We start from the raw sequence: 26,398 nt of genomic DNA on the forward strand, positions 1-26,398 counted from the left end.
AGATCAGCTCGGTGCTTTGTGACCACCTAGAGGGGTGGGATAGGGAGGGTGGGAGGGAGGGAGACGCAAGAGGGAAGAGATATGGGAACTTATGTATATGTATAACTGATTCACTTTGGTATAAAGCAGAAACTAACACACCATTGTAAAGCAATTATACTCCAATAAAAATGTTAAAAAAATGATGAAAAAACCCTCAGAATGGGAGAAAATATTTGCAAACGAAGCAACTGACAAAGGATTAATCTCCAAAATATACAAGCAGCTCATGCAGGTCAATATCATAAAAAAAAAGAACAACCCAATCAAAAAATGGGCAGAAGACCTAAATAGACATTTCTCCAAACAAGATATACAGGTTGCCAACAAACACATGAAAGGATGCTCAACATCATTAATCATTAGAGAAATGCAAATCAAAACTACAGTGAGGTATCACCTCACACCGGTCAGAATGGCCATCATCAAAAAATCTACAAACAATAAATGCTGGAGAGGGTGTGAAGATAAAGGAACCCTCTTGCACTGTTGGCGGGAATGTAAATTGATACAGCCACTAAGGAGAACAGTATGGAGGTGTCTTTAAAAACTACAAATAGAACTACCATATGACCGAGCAATCCGACCATTGGGCATATACCCTGAGAAAACCATAATTCAAAGAGTCATGCACCCCAGTGTTCACTGTAGCTCTATTTACAGTAGCCAGGACATGGAAGTAACCTAAGTGTCCGTCGACAGATGAATGGATAAAGAAGATGTGGCACATATATACAATGGAATATTACTCAGCCATAAAAAGAAATGAAATTGAGTTATTTGTAGTGAGGTGGATGGACCCAGAGTCCATCAAACAGAGTGAAGTATGTCAGAAAGAGAAAAACAAATACTGTATGCTGACACATATATATGGAATCTAAGAAAAAAAAACGGTTCTGATAAACCTAGGGGCAGGACAGAAATAAAGATGCAGATGTACAGAATGGACTTGAGGACACGGGGAGGGGCATGGGTAAGCTGGGACGAAGTGAGAGAGTGGCATGGACATATATATACTACCAAATGTAAAATAGCTAGTGGGAAGCAGCTGCATAGCACAGGGAGATCAGCTAAGTGCTTGGTGACCCCCTAGAAGGGTGGGATAGGGAGGGTGGGAGGGAGATGCTAGAGGGCGGGGATATGGGGATATATGTATACATATAGCTGATTCACTTTGTTATACAGCAGAAACTAACACAACATTGTAAAGCAATTATAGTCCAATAAAGATGTTAAAGAAATCTGATTAATACATATTACAACTGAAAATGTAGATAGCTTACTATAATTTTACTCTAGTTCAATTGACCTCTGAGGGTATTTACATAATGTTATAGTTCAACTGACATATATTAGGTTTTCCCTTCTCATTAAAATTTGATTAAAATTTTAGTAATACAAATGTGTATTGCTCCTTTGTGTGATAAGGAATGATTAGCTTGAATGCCTAATAATGACCCTTGAGAGATTTTTATGTGAGCTCATGGTACTTTAACTATGCTTAGAGCTTTTTAGGTTGCAGCCACTAGATGGCTGTATTTCATTTTCTCTTCAGTGTTCAAGTTTTTAAATCTTTGCTGTACTACTGAAAGAAAAATAACATCAGGTAGTTCTACTTAAATCTCTCGATATTCTTTTCCAACTAAACTCAGAAATCAGAGTTGAATTTTATGGAAGTTCAAATATAAACTTAATACACATATCAAAGATATTTTCCACAGTAACTAATCTAGATTCATCTTTCCTACTTAAGGTCTTTGACAAAGCCCTTTTTCCCACCTTCCCCTCACCAGCATAATCTTACTCAGCATACAAACATATATTTGTACATGCATCCAAGTATTCCTAGCCACTCAAAAGGTGTCATCAGAATCTGAGTCAGAATGTTGCAAGCACCAAATATAATTCTCTATAAAAATTCTCTATAAAAGATTCTAGTCTGGAAAGTAACCGGCAGTATAGTCCACAGTCAAAGGATGAAGAACAAAATTTACTTTAATTCCTTCTCCCACATTCCCTCATTTATAATTACTACTCTATAGCCAAGTACACATGAACTCTTAAGAATTATTTTCTGCAGGTAATGGAAACTCCTTAATAGAAGTTCATCAACTTATATGTTTTCAATCTTTAAACTATCATAGAAAAGAACAAAGCTACGTAGCATAGCACGAGTGTGCCAACATTGCCTACAACCAACAGACAGCACTCACCGTTTTTATCATAACACTCTGGATTCAGAAGCAAATGGTATGATGAACAGCCTTATGTAAGCTGATTACATCATAAGAGTACCTTCATATATGAAAGCACGTTTAAGACCATTAAGCACTACACAAGTATAAGATACCACTATTATTCTATATGATAGGGCCTCCTCCTTCAAGCAATCAATAGTATTAATTCAAATCTACTGTTAAAATACATGCCTTCTTGATTTACAAATACATAATCTCCAACTTTCAACCATTCACTTAGACTACTGTGTACACATTAAAATGAATAAATAGCAATTTACAAGGCCAATCACAAAGTAACACAAATAATTTGAAATAAAAACAAAGTCTATAACCAAAAATACTTATCTCCTAGTTGATGGCAATTATTTCAAACAATATTTATTTATTTATTTATTTATTTTTTTTTTTTTTTTTTTCGGTACGCGGGCCTCTCACTGTTGTGGCCTCTCCCGTTGCGGAGCACAGGCTCTGGATGCGCAGGCTCAGCGGCCATGGCTCACGGGCCCAGCCGCTCCGCGGCATATGGGATCCTCCCAGACCGGGGCACGAACCCGTATCCCCTGCATCAGCAGGCGGACTCTCAACCACTGCGCCACCAGGGAGGCCCTCAAACAATATTTATTAAATCAAGTAAAAGAAATTAAAGAATTCAGGAAGTCTCACAAGATTTATTTATAAGAAAAGATGACTTGTGATTCCCATTCTATTGATAAATAGTATAGAAAGAAAACAATCATTCCAAATACTACACTAATGTATGCCCATCGTTCCATGTGAGTTTGAATTTAATCCTATAAAGAAGAACTGGAAAATGAATGGCCGATCAGTTAGGGCTTTTACTTTGTGATACTTGACTTATATTAAATATTACTTAACAAACAGCTTTCAAATAAAAGTCTTTCAAGATGTAGATGAAATTCTGACCTAAAAATCACAGTTTTAATGCAGAGGTCAAGTAGTCACTAATATTATGTGATAATTACTATATATTATTAGATATGGATATAAACACACCTACATAGTTTTTACTAAAAAAACTGTTTTCCTCAGTGTAGTGTAGTTTTTAGGAATTCTATTCACATACCCAAGAAACTTATATTACATAACAAAGTTAACAGATTACATTAATTAAAATTACCTTGATTGGTTTTCTAATGTTAGACTTACTTGGCATTTCTTGTATAAAGGCTTTTTAGATTATATCTTTTTCCATTTTGCTATATTCAGTTGGCTAAAAATCTGTATAATATTTTTGCACGTATATTCATGAGTGAGATTGGCTATAATTATCTTTCCTTGTATCCTTGTCAGTTTAGTATCAAGATTATTAGTTTGGTATGTTATCAAGTTTTCTTTTCATTCTCTGGCAGAGTTTATGTAAGACTGAAATTATTTGCTCCTTGAATGTTTCTTTCTGTTCATTGGTGAAGCAGCATAAGCCTGGAATTTTGACAATGATTCAATCAAGTTTTCTACTTCCTACATCTTCTTAAGTTATTTGGGGAAGGTAGAAGGATTTTATCTATCTCTTTCAAATATCCACCAGATAACCCTACAGCGAAGATCATGGTTGAAAGAGCTAACCCAACACTCAAAAACTTCTAATAAGTTTTTCAGTCCCTCACTCTTAAACATAAGAAAACACGGTACTTGAAAAAATTCCCCAACATGAAAGATGGAATCTAAATCAAATGGGGAGGGCAAAAACATTCCCTGAGAGGAGTATATACAAAGAGAAGAAAACTTTAGAATATCTTCAGAGAACATAAGTAAGTTCCAGAAAGGCAGAGTAAGGACCACCAATAATTCTTTCCTCCATTAAAGTAACAAGAACACTGGCAAAAAATGTCAAAATCAAATTTTTCATAACTGAAAACTAACCAAAGGCTTGCAATAATCTAAGAAGCATTTATTCAAGAAAATCAGCCGAATCTCAGTAAGAATAGCAAGCTTTGTAGCATTTAAACTCGCCCTAATTCCACACTCCCTTCCCCCAACTCCTGGTGGCCTTGAAAATCAACAACCTCAATACAACAGCCAAGACATGGAAATAACCTTAATGTCCATCAATGGATAAATAAATAAAATATGGTATAAAAGTATACAGATGTGTATGTATATATATTATATACACAGTTGACCCCTGAACAACATGGGTATGTGTTTGAACTGCATGGGTCCATTTATATGTAGATTTTTTTTCAATAAATACATTCGATAATTTTTTGGAGATTTGTGACAAGTTGAAAAAACTCACAGACAAACTGCATAGCCTAGAAGTATCAAAAAAATAAGAAAAAGTTAGGTATGTCAAGAATGCATAAAATATGTAGACTCTAATCTATTTTATCATTTATTACCATAAAAAATATATAAATCTATTATAAAACATTAAAATTTATCAAAACTTATGCACACAAACACAGACTACATGGCCTCGTTCACAGCCAAAAGAAATGTAAACAAACATAAAGATGCAGTATTAAATCATAACTGCATAAAATTAACTGTACTCCATAGTGTACTACTGTAATAATTTTGTAGCCACCTCCTATGGCATTGCTCAAGTGTTGCAAGTATATGCTTAAAATGCACATGCTACTCATCTCCACATGAGCAGTTCATTTCTCCAGTAAACTTCATATCGCAACAAAAAGTAATCTCTCTCTCTCTCTCTCTCTCTCTCTCTCTCTCTCTCTCTCTCTCGGTTCTCACTTTTTCATTGTGTTTAGTGCATTGTGCTTAGTAAACCTTGAATAACAACATGGGACCCCTATGAAGTATCACTAGTGATGCTGGAAGTGGTCCCAAGAAGCAAAGAAAAATCATGACATTACAAGAAAAAGCCGAATTGCTTGATAGGCCCCATAGATTCAGGTCTGCAGCTGTGACTGCCTGCCATTTCAAGAAAAATGAATCCAGTGTTAAGGACCATTATAAAAAACAAGAAAAGGAAATTAGTGAGGCCATGGCTGCAGCTACAACAGCAGGTGAGAAAACTTGGCACTTTTTGCAATATACCTTTTTTATCTTATATTGAAAAGGCAGCTTTTATGTGGGTGCAGCATTGCTCTGAGAAAGGCGTACCTATAGACTCTAATATGATTCAAGAAAAAGCGAAATCACTATATGACAACTTAAAGCAAAAGGATGGTGAAGGATCTAAAGCTGGAGAATTTAATGCCAGCAAAGAATAGTTTGATAATTTTAAGAAGAGGTTTGGCTTTAAAAATGCCAAGATAACAGAAGAGGCAACTTCTGAAAACCAAGAGGCAGCAGACAAGTTCCCAGATGCCTTTAAGAAAATCACTGAGGGCTAAAATATGGCACAAATGAAGCTATCTACAAAACAGAAACAGACTCACCGACATAGAGAACAGACTTGTAGTTACCAAGAGGAAGCGGGGGAGGGAGAGGAATGGATTGGAGTTTGGGGTTAGCAGATGCAAACTATTACATTTAGAATGGATAAACAAGGTCCTGCTGCAGAGCACAGGGAACTATATCCAATCTCCTGGGATAAACTATAATGGAAAAGAATATTTTTAAATGTATATTGTATATAATTGAGTCACTGCTGTACAGCAGAAAATAGCACAACATTGTAAATCAACTATAATTCAATTAAAAAAAAGGAAATCATTGAGGAGAAATGATATCTGCCTGAACGGGTTTTTAATGCAGAAAAAAATGCCCTATTCTGGAAAAAAATGCCCAAAGGACATTTATTCATAAGGAAGAGAAGCAAGCACCAGGGTTTAAGGTAGGAAGGGATAGGCTAACTCTATTGTTTTGTGCAAATGCAGTTGGATTTATGATCAGTACTGCCCTTATCTACAAAGCTGCTAACCCCTGAGCTGCCAGTCCTTTGGTTGTACAACAAGAAGGCCTAAACAACAAGAATACATTTTCTGCATTGGTTCCATCGATGCTATGTCCCTGAAGTCAGGAAATACCTTGCCAGTAAGGGACTGCCTTTTAAAGTTCTTTTGTTATTGGACATGCCCCTGGCCACCCAGAACCCCATAAGTTTAACACCAAAGACACTAAAATGGTCCACTTGCCCCAAATACAACATCTCTAATTCAGTCTCTCGATCAGGGGGTCATAAGAACCTTTAACACTCATTATACATGGTACTCTACAGAAAGGATGGTCAATGCTATGGAAGAGAACCCTGACTGAGAGAACATCATAAAAGTCTGGAAGGATTACAGCATTGAAAAAATGCCATTGTTGTTATAGAAAAAGCTGTGAAAGCCATCAATCCGGAAACAATAAATCCCTGCTAGAGAAAACTGTGGCCAGATGTTGTCCATGACTTCACAGAATTTACGACAGAGCCAATCAAGGAAATTGTGAAAGAGATCATAGATATGGCAAAAAAAAAAAAAAATGGGGGGTGAAGGGTTTCAAGATATGAATCTTGGAGAAGTTCAAGAGCTGAGACAGCACACCAGAAGAATTAACAGAAGATTTCCTGATGGAGATGAGTGTTTCTAAACCAGTGTCAGATGATAAGGAAGAAGACATAGAAGAAGCAGTGCCAGAAAACAAATTGACATTAGACAATCTGGTAGAAGGGTGCTGATTTGAAGACTGCTTTTGACTTCTTTTACAACATGGACCCTTCTATGACATGGGCACTGAAACTAAAGCAAACAATGAAAGAAGGATTGGTATCATATAGAAACATTTTTAGAGAAATGAAAAAGCAAAAACGGCAGACAGAAAGGACAATGTAGTTCCATAAAGTTACACCAGTGTGCCTGCCTCTCCTGCCTCCCCTTCCATCTCCTGCGTCTCTTCCACCACCGCCACCCCTGAGACAGCGAGACCAAGCCCTCCTCCTGCTCTTCCTCAGCCGACTCAACATGAAGATGACAAGGATGAAGACCTTTACATGACCCACTTCCACTTAATGAATAGCAAATAATCATCATGCCATACAGTTAATAAACTTATCTGTTGTGTATGTGTGTGTTTTCATGTGAAAACTGAATAACTGTACAGCAAGAACTATATGAGATGCTTTTGTCAGCATCATCACCTAAGTATTCATCGCGTTGAACATCATGTGCAAGATCTGTACTGAAGTAGATAGTCTATCCTGACATAGGCATAGGTGAGTGATATTTAATATAAAATTAATAATGTGTTAGTTTTCTGTTTTATAACTTTGCCTTCGAAGATTCACGTTGCCATATCGTACATCTCTCTCTAATAATTGGAGAAACTGAGTATTAGCCCATGATCACAGGTAAGTGGTTTTTTAAATTTAACGATGTTTCCAATACTGTATTATGGAAAGACTGTAATACTGTATGCCATAAAAATTTTATTTTATAAATATTTTATAAACTGAATATTAAGATATGATGTATAGCATGATGGCTATAGTTAACATTACCATACTGTATATTTGAAAGTTGCTAAGAGAGTAGATCTTTTTTTTTTTTAAATAAATTTATTTATTTATTTTTATTTTATTTTTGGCTGCATTGGGTCTCCGTCGCTGCACGCGGGCTTTCTCTAGTTGTGGCAAGCGGGGACCACTCTTCGTCGTGGTGCATGGGCTTCTCATTGCGGTGGCTTCTCTTGTTGCAGAGCACGGGCTCTAAGGTGCGCGGGCTTCAGTAGTTGTGGTGCGTGGGCTCAGCAGTTGTGGCTCGCGGGCCCTAGAGCGCAGGCTCAGTAGTTGTGGCTCACGGGCTTAGCTGCTCTGCAGCATGTGGGATCTTCCCGGACCAGAACCCGAACCCGTGTCCCCTGCATTGGCAGGCGGATTCTTAACCACTGCGCCACCAGGGAAGCCCAAGAGTAGATCTTAAACGTTCTCATCTCGGGCTTCCCTGGTGGCGCAGTGGTTGAGCGTCCGCCTGCCGATTCAGAGGACACAGGTTCGTGCCCCAGTCCGGGAAGATCCCACATGCCGCGGAGCGGCTGGGCCCGTGAGCCATGGCCGCTGAGTCTGCGCGCCCGGAGCCTGTGCTCCGCAACAGGAGAGGCCACAACGGTGAGAGGCCCGCGTACCACAAAAAAAAAAAAAAAGTTCTCATCTCAAGAAAAAAAAATCTGTAACTGTGTGAGGTAATGGAAGTTAACTAAACTCGTAATCATTTTGCAGTATATATATATATCAAATCATTCATGTTGTACACCTTAAACTTATAGAGTATATATGTCAAGTATGTCTCAAAAAAACTGGAAAAAAAAAAAGAACTGTAGCTATGAAACCCAGCACCCTAGCTGCTTTTAATACTAAAAAACATTCAGTAAAACCAGAGCTCAAATATGAGATGAAAAGTGAGACTCTAAGGTCTCAGAAGGTCATATGCAGAAAGAGCAAAAACAGGGCACCACCAGTTAAACAGATTGGATCAAAGCTATCCAATCATCTCTGCTTGCTCCTGAAATCCCACTTAAATGAAGATAGAATAAAAATGAGTGGCAGAAAAGATGACAGCCAACAAGAGATGTCAAAAGCAAATTTGCAAGATGGAAAGTAAATGGACAAGTGATAAATGACAGGTTTCAGCTTTCTCAACTTTGTTAAATACTCAAAAAGGGAAGAGCCTAATAGCAAGCTGAATTCATATCCATAAAAGATCAGAAATTGGAAGCAGCAATCATCCCTGAAGCCAAGCCATGGGGTAGCAATGAATACAGAACACAGTTGGAAGCCTCTGTAAGCAGCAGTTAGTTATATCCTCAGATCTCCTCTGCCAACTCCCTCCCTGACAAAGTCTCCTCTCCATCCTGGAAAAAGAGAAAGAGTTTATTTACTAACAAGAGAGGTTGCCCCCAAAAAGGTTCTGAGGTCATGAAAACCAGACAAAACTGAAGGTCAGGGTAAGACACCTTATTCAAAATCAGGAGATTGGGAAATAGTGGGAAGTGAGACTTCACGGCTCCCTTTCTCTCTTCAGCTCCCAGAACATTGACTCTTACACTTAAGGTACTATAAGCACAAGGAGAAGCCTAGAAGACTCCTTTGTGGGGAAACTACCAGTCCAAGGGAAAAGACCTGCAGATCCTGGCATTTCTAAGGTTCCCCAATTAAATGGAATGGCTCCACATACACAAAGCTTTCTCCCAGCTTTTTAGTGCTTCATTCTTAAACATGAACATACAGCCAAGGATCAGCAGACACTTGAGGAAAGCTTCTCATGTGAAACTCAGACAAATGGGGTCAAACACTCAGAAAAAACAAAGACAATCTAGGGGGGAAGAATGAGGGGAACCACCTTCAAAACAAATATGACTTCTATCCTCAGAGAGCTAAAATAAGGTATTACAAACATGAAATAAGAAGACTCTACTATAAAAAGGTATAGCCAAGAAACAAGAAACAGCTCTTGGAAATTAAAAACCCAAAAGCAGGGGCTTCCCTGGTGGCGCAGTGGTTGAGAGTCCGCCTGCCGATGCAGGGGACACGGGTTCGTGCCCCGGTCCGGGAAGATCCCACATGCCATGGAGCGGCTAGGCCCGTGAGCCATGGCCACTGAGCCTGCGCGTCTGGAGCCTGTGCTCCGCAACGGGAGAGGCCGCAACAGTGAGAGGCCCGCATACCACACACACACACAAAAAAACCCAAAAGCAGAAATGAGAATTCAACAGAAAAGTTGCTATATAAAACTGAAGAAATCTCCTCAAAAATAGAACAAAAATATAAAAGGATGGAAAACAGAAGAAATTAAGGATGTCAATTTATGCCAAACTGACCTATAAATCCAATTCAATTCCAATCAAAATTACAGCAAGGTTTCTTGGTGGAATGTAACAAGCCAATTCTCAAACTCATATAGAAGATTAAAAGGATAAGAATTACTCTCCTCCTCACCCCCCCAGAAAAAATATTAAGAATATGGAGGAGGGAACTTGCCCTATCTGATTTACTCTAAAGCCATGGTAAATAAAACAATTTAGTATTGGTTCAGAAATAGACCAACATGTAACTGAAGCAGAACAGAGCACCAGAAACCAAACCTTAGATATAAAGAAACTTGATATATGACACAGATGACATTTTAAATCAATAAGTGGTAACAGAATAGACAAGTGAATAACTAGTACAGGGACATTTGGTCATCCATTTGGAAAAAATAAAATTAGACCCTCCCTCATGCTCTATACAGAAAAATATATTTTTCTTTATGACTTTGGATTATATGAGACATAAAAAGCACTATCAATAAGGGAAAAAACTGATACATTCAACTACATTAAAATTTAAAAGTGCACATCAAACACAATGTGGATTGTCTCCATGTCTCCACAAAGAGGAAAAAGATGTTTGCCATGGAGATTTAAGTAACCAAGCAACCAAATATATTAAAAACTCTTATAAATCAGTAAGAATATACAAACAATCCAAAAGGAAAAGGGGAAAAAATATAAAATTGCAGTTCACAAAAGAAGAAACATAAATGGCCAATAAACATAACATGTTCCACGTCAGGGAAATAGAAACTTAAGCAAGAGCAAGAGACAATTTCACACGCATCCTATTGCAAAAGAAATTAAATCTGGGGACTTCCCCAGTGGTCCAGTGGTAAAGAGTCCGCCTTCCAGTGCAGGGGATCCAGGTTCGATCACTGGTTGGGGAACTAAGATCCCACCTATGCCGCGGGGCAACTAAGCCCAAGCACCACTACTGAGCCCGCGCTCCTCAACTAGAGAGCCCACGTGTGGCAAACTACAGAGTCCACGCTCTCTGGAGCCTGCGTGCAACTACAGAGAGGAAAAAAACCGCATGCCACAACTAGAGAGAAGCTCGCATGCCCCAACGAAAGATCCCGCGTGCCGCAACTAAGACCAGACGCAGACAAAAATAAATTTAAATAGAAATTAAATCTGAAAAATACCAAGTGCTCAAGAGACTGCAAGGGAAGAGAAACTCTTCTCTCAAATCGATACAACCCCTTGGGAGAATAATTTAGCATATATTTTACCTCTTAATAATTGCATACACACTAAATACATCCCACATAAACAAAAATATTTGATGTTCATGGAAGCGTTGTCTGCAATAATTGAAACTTGGAAAGAACTTAAATCTCAATCAATCCAGTAATGGTTAAACTAATTATGACATATGCTTTGGAAAAAATACTATAGATCAGTTAAATTGAATGAACCAGAGATAGTTTATTAACTTGGCTAAGTCTGAAAAACACAAGTGAGAAAGACAAGTTGGACAAAGACTCATACTGTGTGATACTGTATGTATATTTTAAAAATATACAAAATACTAAAAAAAATGATATATCATAAATGTTTACAGACAGAAAATTAAACACCAACTTCAGAATGATGGTTATCTTTTGGCGATGAGGTGGTGGTGGGATGGTGAAGTGATTCAGTCTTCAGTGATATGAAATTCGCTATGAATTCTTAAGCAAATATGACAAACACATGATCTAGATGGTAAGTGTTTGCTATATTAATGGTATTGGTTGGTTATATTGAGTATTAATTATATATTATATATTAATCCCTATTATTTTTTGTATGTTCAAATATTTATAATAGGTGTATGGTTTAATCAATGCAATCCATGTCTGGAGTACATTATAACATAAAAGAAAATTCCAAAAGAACTACAAAATACCTCATGCAGTTATACATCAAGATTAACTTGCCTGCTCCAAAATAAATTTTTTTAATTTTTGTCACAGAATTTATTTTCTCATCAAACCAAAGCTACCTGGATCCTTACAGTGAAGTGTGTGTGTGTGTGTGTGTGTCTGTGTGTGTGTGTCTGTGTGTGTGTAACAAATAAAATCACAGTAAGGATAGAGGAAATTGAGTGAGTTTTTCTTTTCTCCACTAGAGGGAGGTGTTGAACTTACAATATTTTAAAATGGAGCTTGTTTTGGAACTGACATTTAACATCAAAGTAAACCACACTGTGCTCTTAGAAAATAAACTTGCTTTCTTTCCACACCTTCCAGAAAATAGCCCCCAAAGTATAATTCTTTATACTTACTCATATAAACACTATTTCTTGAACTCCAAAATATGGTTTCAAGTCTGAAGGATTAAAGTAGTTAGAAACATATCAGAGCTAAAGTACTCCCCCTTCCTAACTTATGAAATATATCAATATAGATATAGTTACAACCTTAGTCTAGTACATGGTTATCTCTCTAAATCCCCAAAGCCAGCATAGTTCTACAATCAAAAATAGTGTTTACTACTGTAGAGTATAAACTAGTACTAACTTTATGTAATACCTATCACAAATTATAAATCCATAAACTTGAAGACCAAGCAATTATACTTCTAGGCATTTATACAGCTAAATCACATGTACAACAGAGCAAAGATATGGACAAGAATGTTAGTGACTCATTTTAAATTAAAGCAAAAACTTTTGAAGGAAATAAAATGTCTATCAATAAGGGATTTGTTATATGTATTAGGAACTTCCACATGACAGAAAAGCTCTGAAACACTACAAGAATAGTGTAAGAATATCAAAAGATGGACGCCAAATATTACTGAGGCATATTTATGTAAATATAATAATATATGTTTATACACCCTTAGATGAGGAGTAGGCCTGGAGCGGGCAGGCTTGCAGGGGAGGGGGGGATTCCTTCACTTTGTGCTTTTAAATTTCCCTAAATTCAGGACATTTTTACAATAAGAACAATATTATGTAATTTTATAAACTGAATATTAAGATATTTCCTGTTTGGAAACAACAGGCAGTACCAGTGCCAGACTCACTTTCTATGCCATTTGCTTACAAAGGGCACCAGCAGACAGTTTCCCAGGAAGCTACCAAGAAAAGCGCCTTGCTACCCTAGATCATTTAAGGCAAAACTCTGAAATACTTCCTTTTCATGCAACTTACTCCAAGCTGTCCCTAGATCACAACTGTGCTTACCAGGTCAACCTCTGACATGTTGTACCCCAGTCCCTAGCTGCTGTCTTATCATACAGCCAATGATTGATGCCCACACCTAGTCTGATACCTTCCTTTACCCCCTCGCCCCCCCACTCTTCCTCCTCCTTCTTCAGTCTGCGGTATTATTTTCAGTCTACATTTCCCATGCTCTTTTGCCGTCACAAACTCTCCCACCCCTTGATCACTAGATATATAAACCAAATTTAGTCAGTGAATGAGGAAAGGGTCACTTTGTTCCGTGGCTTAGTTACAGAATTTTGGAAATAAATTAAATATGAAAAACATACATTCATCTTTTGAATGTTTTCAATCCTACTGATGAGTTATACATTGAAATGAACTATAAAAATGACAAAGGAAAGAGCATGATGGTTTACCACTGCATGTCCCACACTGCCTACAACAGAAAAGCTCATGGCTAAAATAAGCATCCTCAAAGTTCACATTGCTATTGCAGAAAACAAAGAAATAAATAAAAACAAAACAAATGTTCATTTTAAATAAAATTTTTAAATAAATAGAGATAAAAAATAACATATTTTTTCCAAGATCACTATAAACACATCATTCTAAAATTACCGTGGCTTTGCTTTGGTTTGAAATTTCAAATAATGCTAAAGACATGGAATTTTTATGTTTATTAAAAGAGGACAGGCATTTAAAAAATGAAAAACACTTTCTTAAAATGAGGTAACTCCATTAATATTCCAGAGAAGTACACCTCTATTCAGCGCTTCAATTACTGGGAAAGAAAGGAGACATGGCATAAAATTAAGATTTGCTTTTTATAGTGAGCCTGAATTCTAAAGCCCAGATGAGAGAAATATTATACCAGCTTTGTCTGTTAAAGATGGGGTTTCATGTAGGTTTATTTAAAACTTATTTTAAAAACTGAATTCCCTTAGAGAGCTACACAAAAGAACACTATGTGATACTAACACCTAATTATAGGATGAAAACCTGAACCCATCAACAGCCAATAGAGAGAGGAGAGAATTTCCATCTATCCCTCAAGTTGTTTTAAAAAAGACTTTTTTAAAATATAAAAGGTTTCTAAGCTTGCTTTATAAAAGGAAAAGCAGTTTTCTTTTGTTAAAATAAAAAGGATAAGAAATTGAGAGACAGTGTTCTGAACATTTTGGTTACAGAGTACAATAAAATCTATTTCACAGAAGGTGGTAGTAACTAAGGAGTATATTCCCCTATTCTTCCCACACATAATAATTAAAGATTCATACAGAATTTCAAATTCTCTTAATACTTCATAATACAAAGTCTGATGTAACCACGTACATTTCATGTGAGATTTACAGGACTGACCAGGAAACTGCTATCAAAATCACATCATCCACACATTTAAATACAGGTCTCTGCATCATATTATATAAGTTCCAGGCTTCTGACTGGTAGCACTGGAAATTTCTGAGTATTTTAAAAAAAACGGGGGGGAGGGGTTGGGACTGCCCTGGTGGTGCAGTGGTTAAGAATCCACCTGCCAATAAAGGGGACACGGGTTCAATCCCTGGTCCAGGAAGATCCCACATGCCATGGAGCAACTAAGCCCGCGTGCCACAACTACTGAGCCTGCACTCTAGGGCCCACATGCCACAACTACTGAGCCCATGTGCTGCAACTACTGAAGCCCACATGCCTAGAGCCCGTGCTCCACAACAAGAGAAGCCACAATGAGATGCCCGCACTCCAGAGCAAAGAGTAGCCCCCACTAGCCGCAACTAGAGAAAGCCCGCGCACAGCAATGAAGACCCAACGCAGCCAAAAAATAATAAATAAATAATAAAAGGGTTATTTTCATTTACTTATGTGTACTTGTTTGTTCTAGGTAACCCTGAAGACAATTATCAACAACAGCTCAAATGTCCTCTGCTCTGTGGTGATCTCCCCAATCTCCCAGGCAATTAATTCATTTCTCTTTTATGATCCCATAGCATTTTGTTCAAAATGTTATTATATTACAATATATTTTCTCTCTTTACATGTCTCTCCATGTTGAGATATCTTTTAGGACAGAAATCATATCTTAATCAATTTTATATCTTCAGGACCCACAGAAGGAACTCAGAAAGTACTTAGGGAATGAATAAATGAACGAGTGACTGAATGAATGAGAGAACTAACTATACAAATTACAAGCAGACTCTAAAAATAACAGGAGCTAAAAATAGAGCTATCATATGATCCTGCAATCCCACTCCTGGGCATATACCGGGAGAAAAACATTCCGAAAGGATTCATGCACCCCAGTGTTCACTGCAGTGCTGTTTACAATAGCCAAGACATGGAAGCAACCTAAATAAATGTCCATCGACAAAAGAATGCATAAAGAAGATGTGGTACATATATACAATGGAATATTACTCAGCCACTAAAAAGAATGAAATAATGCCATTTGCAGCAACATGGATGGACCTAGAGACTGTCATACTGAGTGAAGTAAGTCAGACAGAGAAAGAGAAATATCGTGTGTGATATCGCTTATGTGTGGAATTTTTTTTAAAAAGATAGAAATGAACTTATTTACAGAAGAGAGAGAGACTCACAGACTTTGTTGTATACCTGAAACTAACACAACATTGTTAATCAACTATACTCCAATATAAAATAAAAAGTTAAAGAAGCAAATAAATAAATAAACGGGGTTACTAATGAAGCATAAGTTATTCATGTTAGACAAATTTGAAGTCATGGCCTTAGAGAGTTCAAGTCTACTAATAAAGAGTATAATTAGCTTTATATCATAAGAAAATCTGAAAATATATTTACCATTACCTCTGCTTAATTTATTTCCAGTGGTTGGCACATGTATGACAAATAAAGCCTTTATAAAATCTCAAAAACAAATAAAATAACATAAAATAAAAAAATAAAAACACTAAGAGGTCTAAAGAGTGACTGTCTTTCCAAATTTCACAGAGGGAGAGACTGGGAAGAAAAGGATTGCCCAAGGACCAAAGGTTTGGGAAAGATATGATTTTGTTGGTATTCTGAACGCTTACATATACAACAAATACAGAATTTCCACTGTTTACTGCCAGCTTTCACTCTTAAAGAAATAAGGTGCTTTCTATTCTCTGCAGGTTTTGGGCCGCCTTCATCTCACAAAATTGTTCCTAACACAAAGCAACTCTAAAATTTATTTTAGATGGATATTTTTCATTCTGTAAAGAATGCAGGGCTTCCCTGGTGGCGCAGTGGTTAAGAGTCCGCCTGCCGATGCAGGGGACACGGGTTCGTGCCCCGGTCCGGGAAGATCCCACATGCCGCGGAGCAGCTGGGCCTGTGAGCCATGCATGGCCGCTGAGCCTGTGCGTCCGGAGCCTGTGCTCCGCAACGGGAGAGGCCACAAAAGTGAGAGGCCCGCGTACTGCAAAAAAAAAAAAAAAAAAAAAAAAAAAAAAAGAATGCATATCTTTGACATCTATATAAAGACTACATTTCAATTTGTCATTTTGTGTAGAAAAAATGTTTGTCTTACCACAGAATAATTAAGAGAAGAAATGATGGAAATTTATTTGAAATTTTAAATTAGTTGGTTAGTGAATGAACAGTTTTAATTTCTCCTACCTCTCCTTCAAAATAATTTACATATAATCTCCTAAAAGAATGCAAAGTGAACAGGAGTAAAAATCTGGAGACTTGTAGTCTTTTCCCACACTAATCACTCAGTATATGATGTGAGTAAATCACAAATTGCCATCTGCTCATCTATAATGGGGATTAGATATAATCAGTGATTTTCAAATTGGACTACTCGAAGCCTGGGGGATTCTGTGATTTTGCGGGGAAGAGGTTAAAAGAGCATGATTAAGAATTTGCACTTCTTAAAAAGAGTTCCAAAAAAAATCACTATATTATATGATTTATAAGCATCCTCTAATATCCAAAATCTGATTATTCTATTTCTTTATGTTGTTAAAGACTAACAGTCTCATATTTTAAATTGGAACACTAAATGCCAAATGTGTATGTGTCTTTTAAAAATCAAATAATTTATGCAGTAGAAGTCACCCAACTCTAATTCTAATAGTATCTTTTGGAAACAGTTGCCCATATTGTCATGTAACTACAAATGAAACACGGCCTTCCAGAGAGCAAAGACTAGGAATTATTTTTTCCTTGAGTAAGCGAGTCAATTATCACACTAATGTAATTTTTAATTTCATAAGCATTAAAAACATATTTATTATTTTTTTTAAAATACCTGTACTATAAGTTGTAACTCTCTTCTTTCTGCTTCCCATTGTTCTGCTTGTAATCTAAACTCCTCCAATGCTGTCTCCCTGATATGGGACTCCATCTCATTCTTCTCCTGCTGATGTTTTTCCAACGCTTCCTTTACGTGAATAAAATCTTGTTTTAGTATTAGATCAATAAAAGTTATCTTTCTTCCTTCATCCACAATTTAAATATACAAAGGGCTCTCCTTACCTATACAGACTGTTAAAACTCATTATGATTTATGTTCAAATCATTAATTAATAGAATTATATTTTGATCATCAGAAAGTATATGTGAATAAGAAGCTATGGTTACCCATTTAAGCAACATTTCATATATATATAGATATAGATATAGATAGATATAAATAGATATAGATATTTAACCCAATTTTTCCCAAAAATTTAACTGCAGGGGATTGAACAAAATGCATCATATGATAGAGACAAAACAAAGTAGATTGTTTGGCAAATATGTAATCTATATGTAAAGGAGATAATATGGAAAGCTCTAATTAGCTATAGAAAGACTATTTGGATTATCCCTGATAATTTATATATAAATCTGACAAAGAACACTGTATTTACCAAAGGGGAGAAGGAGGAGTTTTGTGCAACAAATCAGTATAGGGAAACTCTAGAATGTTAAAAATTTGAAAAGTCAAAAAAATTGTTTTTAGGTTTAGACTATTAACTAATTTCTAGTTCTACAGATAAACAATATTTGCAAGAGGTTTTTCTTCTGGGGTTTTCCCAGTTGTACTACATTTATAAGATCTAATCTGGTTCAAAATCTTAGAAGTATAAAATGCAGGTTTCCCAAGAAGCCCAATTTTCTAAACTATAGGGTTTTAAACTAAGTCTGCATTAACACAAGGAGAAAGATTCTGTGGTTTACATGAGACAGAGGGAAAGCCTCCTGTGTCCTTATAAACTGTAGCGTGGTTCTGCATAATAAAGACTGCCCTCCCAACTTTCACTAATGGAAAGCCAACAGGAGGAGCCTTGAGGCTTTTTCCCCTTAGGGCAAAACAGTGACTCCTCTTCACCCCCAAAGGTCTCTGTGCAGATTAGTTCAAAGCCAATTGTATAAAATCAAAGCAACGTTCTCCTACCAAATAGGTGATCAAGATCACATCAAGATCTATAAGAGATCTTGAGATGCAGGCTGATTGACTATAAGGAATGCTGCCACCATTACCCTCTTTCCCCATAGCTCTAGACATTTCATGTGGAGAAGTTTATACAAAGCAGTTCAGGGACTTGTAGTTCCAGGTGCCACCTAAACTCCCCCCATTCAAATACTAGTGGAGCCCTTGTATATGCCAGGCACTGTTCCAGGGTCTAGGAATATTACGATAAAGAGAAGAGAAAACTGTGACTGTTGACATGCAGGAAATCAAAAGAAGATATGCTGACAATGTCAGGGAACCTTTGTGCTGAAACTTTTACATTTAACAAATGCTTTTGTAAAATTATTTTTAGTGAAGATTTATTTCCAATATTCTGAAAAGCCATTTACACCAGTGGTACATGTAGAGCATTTTTATCATGTAATTTTTAAAATAAATTTATTTATTTGTTTGTTTGTTTTTGGCTGAGTTGGGTCTTTGTTGCTGCACACGGGCTCTCTCTAGTTGCAGCGAGCGGGGGCTACTCTTCGTTGTGGTGCACGGGCTTCTCACTGCGGTGGCTTCTCTTATTGTGGAGCACGGGCTCTAGGTGCACGGGCTTCAGTAGTTGTGGCTCACGGGCTCTAGAGCACAGTCTCAGTAGTTGTGGCGCACGGGCTTAGTTGCTCCGCAGCATGTGGGATCTTCCTGGACCAGGGCTCGAACCTGTGTCCCCTGCATTGGCAGGCGGATTCTTGACCATTGTGCCACCAGGGAAGCCCTATCACATATTTTTAAATTTAAATTGGTACTTCCAAAAAATGGCAAATACAGACAATTCAAAATCTATCTTTTAAGTGGGTGGCAACTTCAACATTAAACCATACTTTTACTTTAGAGACTAAAAAGGAACAAAAAATGGGAGAATAAATAGCTCACAATAATTTCAATAAAAGGTCATCAAATATTTATATACCGTGCCTATATAGAATGTACCCTACACAGATAATGAAGATTACATCAGATACATAAAAATTTTTCTATATTTATTGCATATTCAGGTCAAAATCTGGGGCCCACATTTCTAAAATTACAAATTTTCATGTTGCTGGACCAAAAGGGTTGTGGGTTCTTATCTTCTTACAGTATGCACATATAAGTGAGCTTTTTTTTTTTTTTATCAGAGATCTCAAACTGTTTTTCACAAAAGAAACAATATATATATTAATATATTGCTAAAGCATATAAAAAATAGACCTGCAAAAATGCCCCTAAAAAGGAAAGAAGAGAGGGAGAAAGGAAGGGAGTTATGGGGGGGTGGGGAAGAAATTAGATTTTCTTGCTTTCTGGTATTTTCCTTTCCAAAAATAACTTCAAATAATGTATAATACATATAATGAATATTAAATATAGAAAAATTCCTTCATAAAATATTTTACCTGTACAGTTTTCTCTAGTCTGCTTTTTTCTTTCATAACTAAATCATATTTTTGATCGCAGTTTTGAATTATATTGTCTCTTTCCTCCAAATCACATTCAAATCTTCTGCATTCTTCTTTCCATTTCTGCTGGGAAGTCTGAAATGCTTTCTCCATCCCACTTGCCTTTCCCTGAAGTTCTGCATTCTGAGCTATTAAAAATATAAAAGAATAATAGGTACATTTACAACCATAAATTAAAACCGTACGAGTTCAGAAACTAGGCTTTGGAGCTGATTTCATTTACAGCATGATATTAAGACAAAACATTTAACCACTTCATACCAGTGAACTCTTGAAAAGTTCCTGTCCCAAAACCAATCTATTCTACAATTTCTCAATCTCTTCTTCCCCTCCAGACAGAGGTGATTTTGCTGTGAAATGGTTATGACATATTCCTAGAGGCACGCCCAAGTTTAGATGCACCAGCTGCAACTCAAATGCTTTTTCTCTTATTCAAGAAAATAAATCAAAAAATTTTTTAACTGTGACATATAATAGGGCTACTTTTTCAAAAGACTTGATAGATTACAAATTTTGATTTTTGACTTGGCAACAAGTTAGTTGTGGCATATCTTACACTTGATACTGTCACAAAATTGAGGTTGGAAACCCCAGAACTATAGCTCTTTACTCCCCCAAAGTTAGGCTCGATTCACCTCTCATCCTAGTATTACCTCAACAATAACCATCACTTCCCAACTCATTATGGCTGCTGTTCTGCCTCAACACCTAGAAAGAAGTGATGAAAGGCTTCCAGGTCTGGCTCCATCACCTACCACCTGATTAAACCTCCCTGACTCTATAAGCCTCAGTGGGAATAAAGTTGTTGTAAAGATAAAAATGAGGAAATATGTACAAACATACTTGTTAAACAAACCAAAAAAAAAAAATCCAGTTAGTAGTATTATTTTTAAATTATATTTGTGTTTTGAATGGATCATATGTTCAAACTATAAAAGTTATTATCAAAGGTACAAAAAGTCTCCCTCCCATCAAGTTACTCTCTCTACAAGACATTATTTTATGGTTTAGTATCCTGTATTGCAGGTAAAAAGTTTGAGGCCATTTTGATTCCTGTTCCTTTGCATCTGGCCTATTTTTCTTTCCTTTCCTTTTCTTTTCTCTTTGAAAGCTTTAGGATCTTTCTTTGGTCTCTATTTTTCTGGAGTTTCATAATACTATGCCTTCACATGGGTCTATTTTTTTCCACTATGGTGAATATTCTGTGGACTCTTTCAATCTGGCAACTCACATCCTTCAGCTCTGAGACTTTTTTTTAAGTAATTTCATTGATCATTTATCCCTCTCTGTTTTCTCTCTTATCTCTTTCTTTCAATATTACCTATTATTCAGATTGGGCCTCAAAGTTTCTTGCCTTTTCTCTCCTATTTTTCCACCTTTGCCTTTTTTACCCTAATTTTGGGATATTTCTTCCATCTTTATCTTCCAATGCTTCTACTGATATTTTTCATTTCTGATTTCACATTTTTTATATCTTTATTGGAATATAATTGCTTTACAATGGTTAGTTTCTGCTTTATAACAAAGTGAATCAGTTATACATATACATATGTTCCCATCTCTCTTCCCTCTTGCATCTCCCTCCCTCCCACCCTCCCTATCCCACCCCTCTAGGTGGTCACAAAGCACCGAGCTGATCTCCCTGTGCTATGCGGCTGCTTCCCACTAGCTATCTATTTTACGTTTGGTAGTGTATATATGTCCATGCCACTCTCTCACTTTGTCACAGCTTACCCTTCCCCCTCCCCATATCCTCAAGTCCATTCTCTAGTAGGTCTGTGTCTTTATTCCTGTCTTACCCCTAGGTTCTTCATGACATTTTTTTTTCTTAAATTCCATATATATGTGTTAGCATACGGTATTTGTCTTTCTCTTTCTGACTTACTTCACTCTGTATGACAGACTCTAGGTCCATCCACCTCATTACAAATAACTCAATTTCGTTTCTTTTTATGGCTGAGTAATATTCCATTGTATATATGTGCCACATCTTCTTTATCCATTCATCCGATGATGGACACTTAGGTTGTTTCCAAAAATATGGAACACTTCACGAATTTGCGTATCATACTTGCGCAGGGGCCATGCTAATCTTCTCTATATTGTTCCAATTTTAGTATATGTGCTGCCAAAGCGAGCACCTGATTTCACATTTTTAATTTCTAAGAGCTTTCTTTTTTATATACCACCTGGTTCTTGCATCATGGATGGAATATATTCTTTTTCAGCTCTGAGGATATTAATAATGCTTATTTGTTAAATCTTCTCCTTGCAGAGTTTCTGATTCTTCCAAATTATTTTTTTCTTTCCATTTTAGAGGCTTTCCACAAGTATCTGCTAACTCTTGGCTGCCTGCTCCCAATTAAGTGTAACTATAAGGGTGACATACCTTTTATACATCCACATAACCACTACCTAGATTCTGAGCTTCAGGATGAAACTTGATAACTGTGGTCTGATCAAAGTAGGCCATTTATTAGGAAATCCCCAACATCAGCATCATTAGGTTTTTCCTCTTGGCTTGGTCAGATGACCCATGGAAGAGTTTTCCAAGCTCCCACATGAAGTATAGATATCTCAGTGCTAGCTTTTGGGAAAGTCAATAGAAAAAAGGAAGCTGAAAGGAATAGTTCCTCAATATTTAACATTGAGTATGTTATCTTCCTGTTTTTGCCAGTCTGGATACCCTGTATTTTATCAGCTCCAGATATTAAGTCCCCCGAATTACACTAGGAAGTGGGAGCAATCCCAGAATATCATAGTCTTGGGAAGGGGATCTAAGAACCTAAGTGCCTCTAGAGCAAACAGATTTCATCTAACCCTCTTTATTTTACTTCTGCTATTCCAATTCCTAATTCCAAAGGTAGCTGGTGCTTCCAGTTCATAAGCCTTTGATTACCTAACAAGTTGTGTGCCAGCTTTCCCAACCCCTGGCTTAGGATTCTGATGTCTCAGGTCTGCTAAGTCAGTTATCCCTCATCCATTCATTTTCCAGCTTCCAAAATTTTCTCTCTTATCTTGTCTCCTCTCTCAATCATTATGAGATTATCTCTTTTAATATCCCGTAACTCCATCAGGTTGTTTTTTATTCTACCCTCAATATTTTATCATACATATAAAGTTTAAAGTATTGTAAAATGAACACCTGTAAACCTCAGACTAGACTCTATGATTGTTAACATTTTCCCATATGTATTTTCTTTACCACACATTCATCCATCTATCCATGCATCCACTCATTTTTTTCATCCATCAGACCATACTCTTTTATGCATTTCAAAACAAGTTGCAAAGAAAAGTACATTTCACTGCTGAATAATTAAGCATTCATATCAATAATATAGAATTCAATTTTTTTTGCAGGTAAAATTTACATATAGTGAAATGGACAAATCTTAAGTGCTCCATTCAAAGAGACTTGACAAATGCATACACTCATGTAATCAAAATCCCTATCAAAATACAGAAAATTTCCTTCAATCGGAAAAGTTTCCCCCTACTTTTCCTAGTTAGTCCTCACTGCCAACCCATCCTAGAGGTAACCGCTGTTCTGATTTTTTTTTCACCAACGACTAGTTTTTTCTGTCCTAGAATTTCATATAATGGAATCATACAGGAAGTCCTCTTCTGTGTAAAGTTTCACTCAGCATAATGTTTTTGAGATTCACTCATGTTACTGAATGTATCAGTAGTTGGTTCATTTTTATTGCTTAGTAATATTTCATTGAATGAATATACAAAAATTGTTTCTTGGGCTTCCCTGGTGGCACAGTGGTTGAGAATCTGCCTGCTAATGCAGGGGACACGGGTTCGAGCCCTGGGCTGGGAGGATCCCACATGCCGCGGAGCAACTAGGCCCGTGAGCCACAACTACTGAGCCTGCGCGTCTGGAGCCTGTGCTCCGCAACGAGAGGCCGCGATAGTGAAAGGCCCACGCACTGCGATGAAGAGTGGCCCCCGCTTGCCACAGCTAGAGAGAAAGCCCTCGCACAGAAACGAAGACCCAACACAGCAAAAATAAATAAATTAATAAACTCCTACCCCCAACATCTTCAAAAAAAAAAAAAATTGTTTCTTCATTCTTCTGTCAATGGATATTTGGGGTTTTTCTCCAATTTGCGGCTGCCATGAATAGAGCTGCTATGAAATTCTTATACAAGTCTTTTGTGGACAAATGTTTCTCAGAGAAACTACCAAAGAGTGAAACTTCTGGGTCACTGGATAAATATATGTTTAAATTGTTTCTTCATTCTTCCGTCAATGGATATTTGGGGTTTTTCTCCAATTTGCGGCTGCCATGAATAGAGCTGCTATGAAATTCTTATACAAGTCTTTTGTGGACAAATGTTTCTCAGAGAAACTACCAAAGAGTGAAACTTCTGGGTCACTGGATAAATATATGCTTATTTTAAAAGAAATTGCCAAGTTTTTTTCCAAAGTAGTTGTACCATTTCACTTTCTCATTAACAAAGTATAAGAGTTCCAGTTCCTCTACATCCTAACTAACATTTGGTATTGACAGTCGTTTCAATGAGAGCCATCGGATGGGTATCAGTGACAGTCACTGTGGTTTTAGTTTGCATTTCTCTGATAACAAATGAGGGTAAGCATTTTTCATGTGATCAATGGCCATTCTTCTATCTTCCTCTGTAAAGTGTCTTGAAATCATTTGACTTTGGGCAAGTAACTTCCCATCTTCCCTGGACTTCAACTTCCTCATAATTAAATAAAAGTCATTAACTTGTACATCTAGTGCCTTTCAAGTCTTATAATCCTAAGTTCCAGATAGTAGTTTAGTAATTAAATGCCAAAGGTAATCAAAAGTATTTTTGACCAATGGCCAGGCCAAGACTAGGGATCATAACCTTTATAATATTATAACTTGACATTCACTTGGCCCCATGCAGTTAACAAAGCACTTTTATTTTCTCATTTCATCCTTAAAACAACCTAGGTTCGAGTATCAGTAAGTGGCAGAATCAGGACCTAAATCTAAATCTTCAGAATTCACGTTCAGTGTTCTCTTCATTAAAACCTGCTGAGTATAAGAATGTTCAGGGCGGGCTTCCCTGGTGGCGCAGTGGTTGAGAGTCCGCCTGCCGATGCAGGGGACACGGGTTTGTGCCCCGGTCTGGGAAGATCCCACATGCCGCAGAGCGGCTGGGCCCGTGAGGCATGGCCGCTGAGCCTGCGCGTCCGGAGCCTGTGCTCCGCAATGGGAGAGGCCACAACAGTGAGAGGCCCGTGTACCGCAAAAAAAAAAAAAAAAAAAAAAAAAAAAGAATGTTCAGGTCAACATTATTCTTAATAAACAAAAACCAGACACTACCCACTACCAATAGAAATGGATGAATATAAGTGTGGTGTGTTCACACTATATAATACTAAACAACAATATGAAGTTCATATGACAATAGGAATTAACTCACAAGCACAATGTTGAAGAAAAGAAGCCAGATACAAAAGAGTACATACTATATGATTCCTTTCATATAAAGTACAAAAAAGAGGCAACGTTAATTATTGCTATTAAAAATCAGGATAGCAGTTAACTATGTGGAGGACTTCTGGTAATTTTCCATTTCATGACCCAGGTGCTGGTTATAAGTCATACACTTATCTAGGCACACTTCTTTATATATATTATATATAAACCTAGCTAATCAACAAATCACCTGCAGTGCTTCTTGAACATACAGATTTTCTCAAGCTAGAGATTCTGTTTCAGATTACATGTGATAGGAGGTCTATGAAATTTTTTTAAATCTCTATGTGATTCTGCTGATTATTCATGGAACAAGTGCTCTAAAAAGTGATTAACAGAATTTTGAACCCATTTTTCTATACTTGTACAAAAAAAATAATGTAAGGTAAAGTAAATGAATGTTCACATAATTGCCAGAAGATATACACACACAGCAAAGTCTGTCCATCAAAGGCCAGTCAAAGAAAGCAAAACCCTACCTCTGATCCTATATGGAATGCATACACAACAGGGAGCAATGATATACAATGACGTTACAACCCTAAACATGGAAAGAAATAGAAATAGTTTTACCACAGAGTTTTTCTTGGATCCTATGTGCCTCAGCTAATCTTTCTTCAGCAGCCCGCCTTCTGAGTCCAGCTTCCTTTCTAGCAACAGCCAGGTCATATTCCAGACTTTGTCGCAATGCCTCTCCTTTTTCAACCTCAGATCGTAGCTTGGCAATCTGGCTCTCGTAGCTTGCCAGCTAAAAACAGACTTCTGATATCATGAACCAATATAAAAATATGTCTCCAAGATTATGAGATCATGCACCCAAACACTTAAATTTCTTAGAGAAATTTGTTTCTATAATATTTATAAGAC

At 37.0% G+C, this 26,398-nt stretch overlaps 1 protein-coding gene across 3 annotated transcripts in view; it reads right to left on the minus strand.

The window, feature by feature from the left end:
• Nucleotides 1-26,398, minus strand: part of CCDC171 (coiled-coil domain containing 171) — a gene marked incomplete at both ends in the record, with an annotated part of 355,055 nt that overhangs the window by 303,481 nt on the left and 25,176 nt on the right. For 2 of the 3 annotated variants that reach the window (XM_079707043.1, XM_079707042.1), the window contains 3 exons: nucleotides 17,417-17,548; nucleotides 19,984-20,174; nucleotides 26,105-26,279. In XM_079707043.1, the coding sequence (XP_079563169.1) occupies nucleotides 17,417-17,548; nucleotides 19,984-20,174; nucleotides 26,105-26,279 (498 nt within the window). The remainder of the gene's footprint in view (nucleotides 1-17,416; nucleotides 17,549-19,983; nucleotides 20,175-26,104; nucleotides 26,280-26,398) is intronic. The other variant, XM_079707044.1, reaches the window with a different exon arrangement.

Source organism: Hyperoodon ampullatus (genome assembly GCF_949752795.1).
Source record: "Hyperoodon ampullatus genome assembly, chromosome: 6".
Taxonomy (NCBI): Eukaryota; Metazoa; Chordata; class Mammalia; order Artiodactyla; family Ziphiidae; genus Hyperoodon; species Hyperoodon ampullatus.